Raw genomic sequence first — 9,630 nt, 5'->3', positions numbered from 1 at the left:
CCCCAGGCACACCACTTGCACCGACAAGCACTCCTTACCCTGCAGCTGTGCACATATGATGATCTAAACGCTGCCGCTAATGGTGCACGTAAACCATTAAATGAACAATATTGATCCCATGCCCTATGCAGTATGCTGCGGCAGAGGAAGCAAAATGTGATTGACACTTAAACAGACCAGTGAATGAAAAGGGTTGAACGATAGACCCTGTAATTAGGAACATATTTATGAATTGTTATATATTGTTTTAATTTTTTTAGATTTTTGGGGAAAACATGAGGATGATTAGATAGTCAGCATTTTTTGTCATGGGTGTTGCATGGTAGCCCCTGGCATTGAAAGGAACTACTTGGTCTGTAGATGTGCTCCTTGTTAAATAAATGAATGTAATCACTCACAGTACAGTCGGTCAATAGCTAAAGTGGGATCTCCAACTGCCCCTGCAGTATGGCACATTGGGTGGAAGAAAAATGTGAATGACACTAAAACAGACCAATGGATCATTAGAACTGACTGAAAATCCGTATTAGTAAGTATATCACACATATAGGTTTAGTTTAATTAAAAGGTTTGGGATAATGCCAGACTTACAAAATTGTGCTAGTGGCAGCTGCACATGTTGTTTGGTTCTTTCGTCCTTAGAAACAGCTTGTCTAGTGCAACTTCAGTAGCACATCGTCTAGTTTTTGTATTTATTTATTCGTTATAGTGTGGAGTGCTTTCATTCTGTAGTTCACTATTACTGCTGTTAACGTGTTACCAATAGGAATAACTTTAAGTATACTCATTGATACTGTAAATATTGTATGATGTTGCTAAAAGAAAGTTTAAATAATTGAGCAATGCATCACCATAAAGTCGTAAAATAATGAAGTCAAATGCTGAACACAACATGTCAATTTTAACTATGTCTGAGTTTTCAATATTTGTGTACATATGAGATTGGCTGGGTTTTTTAACCAACAATCCAGGTAGCAGTGTAAAGTGCCCATTGGCCAGATATTCTGTTCTGCCTAGGGTGACCACCCGTCTGTAAATTTCACAGACTGCCCGTTATTTCGCCCTGCTGTCCGTTGTCCGTGATAAAAGGCTTAACGGACGGCATTTGTCCGTAGTTTTAGCCTTTCACCAAAAGGACAACAGACAGCAGGGAGAAATTACAGGCAGATTAGTTTCCCCAGCTGGATTCAAAGGCAGGGAGTCTCCTGTGATCTGAGGGAGGGACAGACAGACAGACCTTCTTGCCAGGGTGTCTCCTTCCCTAAAGAAAAGCAAATATGGGCAACTAGTAAATCTGCAAATGCAAAGGGGCTTGAAAACCTGCATTGACTTTAACCAAAGGTCACTTGAAACTTTCTGAAGGCAAAGATATTTTCTTTTAGAGAGGTACTGTAATGGTGTTCCAAGGTGAGGTGTGGAGTGTGTGGTTTTAATGGAGTGTTATAAAAAGTGTTAGTACTAGGTATAAACTGTATAGTATTCAAATCTGTATTTGAGAAGCACTTTTTTTTATTTAACCAAAATGTATTTGCGCATTTTTTAGCAGCCTATATTATGATGAAATTGTAATTATATAGCGCTTACTGTCCCAGACAAGGCTTTGAATGCATGTTTAAAATAAGGACTTACATATTCACAGTTCTTTCAGGGACCTCAGCACCTTATAGTACTAACAAACATTGGCAAAGCAAATAGGTCCTGTCTACGCAAGAGTTATTGGCTTTGCCAATATGTTTAAGCCATGTTATACACCAGAGTGGCTGCTGTTCAGCATGGCTAAAAGTTAGTGGCATAGTGGTGTGGAGTGGAGTAGAGTGGCATAGGAGCAGTGGCGTAGAGCCCAGTGGTGCAAAGTATAGTGCAGTGGGGTATAGTGCAGTTGTTTAGTGTTCATTGGCGTAGAGTGCAGTGGGTTAGAGTGCTGTGGCATGGAGTGGTGTGGGGCAGATTAGAGTGGCATAGAGTGCAGTGGAGTAGAGTGACATACAATTGAGTGGAAGGGAGTGCAGTAGTGTAGAGTGGTGCAGAGGCATAGAGTGCAGAGTAGACTCGCGTGGCAGAAAGTGCAGTGGCGTAGTGTAGAGTGGTGCAGTGCAGAATAGAGTATAGTGCTGTAGAGTGCAGTTGCATAGAGTGCAGTGGCATAGAGTGTAGTGGCGTAGAATGCAGTAGTACAGAGTATATTGGTGTACAATATAGTGGCGGAGAGTGCAATGTTCCTGAGTAGAGTGTCAGCGCAGTGATGTGGAGTACAGTGGCACAGAGGGCAGTGACATAGAGTACAGTGGTGCAGAGCAGAGGGCAGTGGCATACAGTGCAGTTGTTTAGAATGCAGTGGCATAGAGTGGCATGGGGTAGAGTAGCATAGAGTGCAGTGGAGTATAGTGGCATACAATAGAGTGGCAGAGAGTGCAGTAATGCAGAGTGATGCAGTATCATAGAGTGAAGAGTAGACTCATGTGGCATAGAATGCAGTGGCATAGAGTGGTGCAAAGTGGAGTATTGTAGAGTGGTGCAGTGCAGAGTAGAGTATAGTGCCTAGAGTGCAGTGGCTTAGAGTGCAGTGACGCACAGTGCAGTGGCATAGAATGCAGTAGTACAGAGTAGAGTGGTGTAGAGTGCAGTGTTGCAGAGTAGAGTGTCAGTGCAGTGGTGTAGAGAGGTACAGAAAACAGTGGCATAGAGTACAGTGGTGCAGAGTAAAGGGCAGTGGCATACAGTGCAGTTGTTTAGAGTGCACTGGTCTAGATTGCAGTGGCATAGAGTGGCATGGGGCAGATTAAAGTGGATAGAGTGTACTGGTGCGGAATGTAGTAGTACAGAGTAGAGTCGTGTAGAGTACAGTTGCGGCCAGTGCAGTGTTGCAAAGTAGAGTGTCAGCGTGCAGTGGTGTAGAGAGCATTGAACTAGAGTGCAGTGATCAGAGTGGCATAGAGTGCAGGGCGTAGAACAGATTGTTTCAGAGTAGCATGCAGTTGAATAGAGGGGAGAGGTGCAGGGTAGAGTGCAGTGTCATATAATGCAGTGGCACAGAGTGCAGTGGCATAAAGTAGATTGTTTCACAATAGAGTGAAGTGGCTTAGAGTAGAGAGGTGCAGGGTAGAGTGGAGTTGCATAGAGTGGCATAGAGTGTGATGGCATAGAGTAAAGTGGTGTAGAGTGCCGTGGCATATAGTGCAGAGGTGCAGAGTAGATTACAGTGACGTACAGTGTATTGAGGTAGAGTGCAGGGACATAGAGTTGAGTGTTACAGAGTAAAATGCACTATCAGAGTGTATTAACTTAGAGTGCAGTAGCATACAGTGCAGTGTTTCCGAGTGGCATAGAGTGGACTTGTGCAGACTAGAATGGTGTTGCCTAGACTGGAGTGGTATAGGGAGCAGTGCGCAGAGGTGTAGAGAGATTTAAAGTGCATTAGCATAGAGTAGAGTGGTACAGGATACAGTAGAGAGGCATAGCGTGAAGTATCATAGAGTGCATTGGCATAATGTGGAGTGGTTCAGAATGGAGAAGAGTGTAGTGCAGTGGCATGGAGTGGCGTAAAATGGAGTGGAGTAGGATGTAGGATGCAGTAGTGTGGAGTGGTGCAGAACAGAGTGGAGTGTTGTATGCATGGTGTGGTAACACACTGCCATTACAGACAGCACATTTTTTATTGAAATGGCCAGTAGATTTTCACAGATATACAGTTTTCCAAATCAAACTATACTGTGCACAGACGATGATGTGTGGAAATTGCATCACCTAATGCAATAATTTGTTTATATCATATAAAGGTATTTGTTTCCTGCACAGATCAGAATTAACAAAATGTGCTTCATTTGTACTCCTAATTCTGATATATTCTGAAGTTTATTTAAATGTTGCCATGTGATAGAAAAAAGTATTTCCTAGCCCCAGTATCCAGCAAAATTGTCTGATAAATCCTCTCACTTTGAGGTCAGAGAAAGAAAAGTTCCCGCCGAAGACAGAGCCTGAGATTTGAGTTTGTTCTTTTAATGCACAGCAAATGTGATGAGATTAGAACAAGATTTACAGGCCTGTTTACAGAAAGGGAGCACTCAGAAGGATACTGTAAATAAGGTTTTAGCAAGGGAAGGGATGAACTCAAGTTGCATAGCCTAAAACAAATAAAGCCAGCAAATTGAAAGCAACAAAATGTGAGTTACAAACCAGAAGGTCAATGGCAAGCAACAGGTGGAATACATTCACAAGGAAGCACTTTTAAAGGACTTAAAGTGACAGCCGTGGGATACTTTGTGGGGAAAGTCCAATATTTTAGTCCAGTCCATATCTTGCAGAGGTTTGGCCTCATCAATCACCCAGGTAGTATGACGAGAAGACCTGGAGCGGTTTCCATGTTGCAAGAAAGGTCTGTACACCCTTTCTATCAGTTTGCCACCAGTTCCTATGGTGTAGAGCTTCTGGCACACCTGTTGTAGGGTTAGTGCTAGATGGCAGACATGAAATAGGGCATTTAATGATTATTTGAGGTGGTTGGAAATAAGGAGTTGACGGGGTGAAGATGGTAGTCTGCCAAAGGGGTTTGGAAATTTAGTAGCTCGCCGTCCAGAAACAAATCCCCCAATTTTAAGATACCACTGATGGAGTTGCTCAGAGCACAGCCATTCTGTGCGAGTGGGAAGGCTTAGCAAAGGTAGTGCAGGAGCATAGAGTTTCTTCATGTCAGTGAGTTTACAGGTTCTAGCAAGGCAAGAGAAAGCTGTGCATGATAACCCTGGATGGTGATCCGTAGAATGGTCGGTAGGAAACAATGACCAGTGCATTAAGCCTTTCTTAAAAGTCTTTACTAGTAAACCCCATCTCATGCAGGGAGGTGGGCAGAAAGCCGGCGAGCCACCCATTGGACCTGTGCAGCTGAATAATAGCATTCTAAGTCCAGAAGACCTAATCCACCCGCAGTCATGGATAGTTTTAGAGTGGAAAGAGCTACACGATGGTGCTGCAGTGACCAAATCAGATGTGTGACATGTATGAAGAAGGAATGAAGGATGAGCAGGGGATGGTTTGCAAAATAATACTATCATTGGGGTAGCACACCATTTTCACTAGTGCCATGTGGCCCACTACAGAAAGCAGAAGAAAAGACCAAAAAACAAACTGGGCTTGGAAGGACAATGACGCTCTGCTGAGATTTTCATCCTGCAAATCAGTGGGAGAATGGGAGATGTTAATTACTAGGTATCAAAAGGTAACTGGTTCCCAGTTCAATCTGAGATCTAATTGTATATAAAGGGGAAAACAGTGCCATATGTTAATGAAACACTAATTACATTTTAAAATTCCTACATTTTGTACGTGCAATTTACATCCAAAATATTTTGAAGAGTCTATGTGTACTTGACACTTAGGGATAACCTAGATCACTAGTTTGGCTTTCGCTCAATTTCAAAACCATTTAAAGACATGGACAGAGCGGGCAATTGCCTTGCGCAACCTTGCAAGGGGTCTGGCCCCTGCTAACACTTCACAAGCACGAACAGCGGACCATTGCACCAGAAGAGTTTGCCAAAGTGGATAGGTGTGGCTTGTTCAACCACTTGACAGTGCGTCTTCTGTTTCTCTCCTGTGTACAGAGACAACTACCCAGGTACCCAATACCTTCCGTTAGTCTTGGTGGACCCATCTTGACTGATTTTAGGAATTGTCCCACCTTGTTCTTCTCTTCCTTATTTATCCAGTTCTTAGCAACAACCCTTTGAATTACTTGCCGTGGATCTCCCATTTGATCTCGATTTCATCCTCCTCTTTTATTATCTTTTATTGGTAGGCTGGGCTCCCATTTCTGAGATAAATGTAGAGTCCCAGACATACACTCTAGTACTGTGGGACTACTGACAAGCTGTGGGTACCTCACATCCTGACATTAGGTGTGAGACTGTCGCTCACACCATCTGTCCTACCTCTTTAATTTTCTTGTAGAGTGAAAGTCCATGGGCGATTGGGGTAAGCCAGATGTTTTTGTTCAATTGGTTTAAACTAGCATAAGGTTAATTACCTTAAGGTTTCCCAAACTATTTGCCAGGGGTTTTAAAATGTTCAGAAACATAATCAAAATGTTGCTGTTACTCTATCTTCAAGAAAGATTGAGTAGATTTGGGTAGGGGTGATGGACTCGTCGCAGTACTGAAGGGCATTAATTTACAACTGAACAAGGACATAATGTGATACCTGAATGTAGCATACCAGGAGGCAATCACAAAAAGACCACAATGAATAAATTGTGCTATGTTAAAAAGAGTAAATAAATGCACTGACAACATAGTGATGAATGGCCTCTCTTGTGTGTGTCTGTAGAACTGACGTTTGTTTTTGAATTTTTGTCCTGAATTTTGACCCTTTGTCCTGAATTTTTGTCCTGAATTTTGACCCTTTGTCCTGAATATTTTACAGTCCTGTCCAGAATTTGCCTCAATGCCAGGTGGTCACCCTAGTTCTGCCATGCATGTGGGTGGGTTTTAATGGTCGAGAGAATGTCGGGCAATGTGGCCCACTCGCATACGTGTTCTTGCAGGACTTCTCTATATCGTTGTGCATGCTTGCAGTTCAATGTACATTCGTGGTTTAATGCATGTCTGTTATCACGCCCATTACGAAGATTGCCCACCTATCTTTCAGTACTGCCGTGCCCACGGTTATAAGAGGGTGCAGTTGAGTTAATATCACTGACAGAATAGTTAATGTTACAATGTTCAGAAATATTGAATGCATTTGGACACAGCAGAATACACTCCTTTCTATTGTTTAATTACCTGGGGAGTGTACACTAGAAGAACGTGGTATTTATTAGAGTACGGTACCAGTATGCATGGCGGCCGACAGTTCCGGAGCTTCTGGACTGCACGGATCCTAGACGGAATTGCCTGGGTGATTTGATAGATAAATACCGATATTATACATTTTGGGCATGTTCGCGCCTATGTTTTCACTAATTACAGCTGCCGCTCTCTGCACACTTCCAAATGCGTTAAGCACGCTCGGCCTAACTATTTCACTATATGCCCCGCCCCGATACAGGTGCTCCCTTATCACGCAAAGGCTCCTTCACCCTGCTCGATGCTCCACATTCACAGCCCCTTTCCCATCAGCAGGCAAATCCTTTGTGGCACCAGCTCCTCCCCAGTAATTGTAACTGTCACTGGCTCTCTAATGCAAGGCAAGTACCAATTACGCGTGGGCACTGCGCCTCCCCCAGTCTGCGTACAGACACGAAAGGAAAACACCCTATTGACGATCATAGATGGGCAAAGAAAGCGTGTGACGCCTACCTGTTCCCTTTCTAACCAGTGGAGTAAAGCAGGCCCCTGCGGAGCATGGGGGCAGCCCTTTAGGGACCCATCAACCCTTCAGGCGGACCATTTTAGTCCAAGACTAATGGATATCTGTGAACTTCAGATGACTTAAGGAGCCCCTCTTCACACTCTGCAGGGAGACCTTTGCGTTAAGACTCTGGTTCTACAAGTATTAGTACCTCCGCCTATAGGAAAGCATCATAGTGCCAAACCACGAGGGTGCCGCGGCAGGCAACTAGGTGGTTCAAGAGGCTTAATTTGGTGCTTATTTGCAGTCACTGGAACCAGCTGTCCTTGGTTAGATCATGACGTCACGGCGTATCGAAATTATACGATCGTGGTCAAATGACGTCACGTCCCTTCGGATCTGTTCTCACATTTACTAATAGCAACAATAATTGTTTTACTCTTTGGCGTAATAACGTTTCCGTTCAGCATCCAAGTGCACAAGAGAACGCACAACATCTTCACTCTCAGATGCGTTGTCATAGAAGTGCGTGTTTATTCTAGCGGAGAAGATACATTTGGCGAAAGTTGAAAGGATATTTTTACGTGGGTAAAATACCAAGCCTTTTTTCTTGATTGAGGCGTTTCAGTCCTACATACTTACTGGGATTCCCCTCATAAACAGTTAATCGCGTTCACACTCCCACCCACGCTGTCTAGCGCTCCCAGCGCCTCGCATGGGAGACCCCACCGCCAGTCCTTGTGTGGTTAACATCCCCTGGCCCCCCGCAGCTCGCGTGTGATGTCACATCCGCTGTCCGGCCTCGGTACGTCTCCCACCACAGCCCTCCTCTCAGGTCTCTCCTCTCCGCTCCGTTTCTGGGTGAAAACTTTTCCGAGGTGAGCGTGCACGCGCGGTTCAGCACCAAGGACAACGTCCGGCCGCTCTTCCAGCCCTAGGATGCCAGCTCGGACGGGCTGCTACTGCAGTGTCCAACCTGCCCTTTCTGTCAGTAGCCCCGGAGGCAGCAGAGAGTGAAGTTCCCCGCTCCCCGCGCCGAGGGAGGAGTATGGAGTGAATGAGGATCCGCCGTAGTGTACCAGACCGGCTTCAGTATGCAGGCGACCCTCAGCGCCATCAGCCTCCTGCTGCTGCTGGCTGCCCTGGACCCTTCACAGGTAAGAACGACAGCTCCCCTGCAGTACCCTGTTTATTTATTGCCGTTACAACCCGTGCCCTTTTTTGTGTGTAACGGGGTTAATGCACTGTTTACGTTATTCTCATCGCAATGTTAAAATAAAAAATAAAATAAAAAAAACGCCTCGGCAAAGCGGATAGCTTGCCCCTGGCACCCAGCAGCCTGCGCTGCAGACACTGCGGCTCTCTATGGTCTGCTGTCAGTGTGGTCTTTTTTTATTAGATTGGCATGCAAATATGGTTACATTGCAGGGCGGACAGCGTGGCGACCGCTCTCTCCACAGCAATCAAAGGCTGGCTTTATTGCACAGACCTGTCAGACTTCGTTGATAGATACCCCGAATGCAGGTTTCCCGTGGTCAAGCTGCAGGTGAGGCTGCTGCCGGCCGCGTACGTGTGGTGTACTTAGCAAGCTACCGGAACTGAAAGGGTGGGCGAATTGTTTCCCCGTTTTAAAATCAATGAACAGCACCAACCTGTCACTGTAGGAGATCACGGCAATCAATCAGTTAAAGAAAGCGCGCCTCCCATGTAGCGCAGTTCACTGCCTAGATGAGTTGGAGAATAACTCTGAGTTGTGCCAATTGGCCACTTAAACACAAAGTAGCAAAAACACATCGCGGTGTAAATTTAAAGCCAGGCGTCTCCTAATCTCCGCCACTGGCGTTTCTGATGCCTGAGTAACATAAAACAAACAATTACAGCCTGTTGTTTGTCACTTTTATCGATGAAAAATTCAAAAACACACCCAGTTCTTTTAGGGTGTTTTATTGACGCCCTACTCTAAATTCAATACTCGGATCTGACAGTTCACGAGGAGAATAGGTGCAACGCCCATAGATGGTACGAGTGAGGAGAGATTTACAATAACCTTTTCTGCCACATTTGTTTCCATGGAGTCTTAACATTACACGTAGAGTATGTTGGATCGCATCATTCTATCATAAAAGATGTATACATTTCTTCCTGGAAAGGCTGTTAAATCTAACTGTTAAAAAACCTGTAGAGCACCATTCATTGCAAGAAACATGCTAACGTAGGCAAGAAAGATGCTAATGGAACTCTTCTCATTTGTCTTAGAGCGCGCATAATTTGGAAACACATAGGTGGTCATTCTGACCCTGGCGGTCTTTGACCGCCAGGGCGGAGGACCGCGGGAGCACCGCCGACAGG

The 9,630-nt window shown here is 44.8% G+C and overlaps 1 protein-coding gene across 1 annotated transcript in view; it reads left to right on the top strand.

The window, feature by feature from the left end:
• The first annotated feature begins 7,247 nt into the window (after positions 1 to 7,247).
• OLFM3 (olfactomedin 3) overlaps positions 7,248 to 9,630 on the top strand; it is a 645,496-nt gene continuing 643,113 nt past the window's right edge. Inside the window, exon 1 of the mRNA XM_069232188.1 lies at positions 7,248 to 8,438. Coding sequence (XP_069088289.1) covers positions 8,376 to 8,438 — 63 coding nt within the window. The 5' untranslated portion in view covers positions 7,248 to 8,375. The remainder of the gene's footprint in view (positions 8,439 to 9,630) is intronic.

Source organism: Pleurodeles waltl, chromosome 4_2, assembly GCF_031143425.1.
Source record: "Pleurodeles waltl isolate 20211129_DDA chromosome 4_2, aPleWal1.hap1.20221129, whole genome shotgun sequence".
NCBI classification, from domain to species: domain Eukaryota; kingdom Metazoa; phylum Chordata; class Amphibia; order Caudata; family Salamandridae; genus Pleurodeles; species Pleurodeles waltl.
The sequence above is the reverse complement of the archived record's forward strand: the minus strand, read 5'-3'. Positions and strand labels throughout refer to the sequence as shown.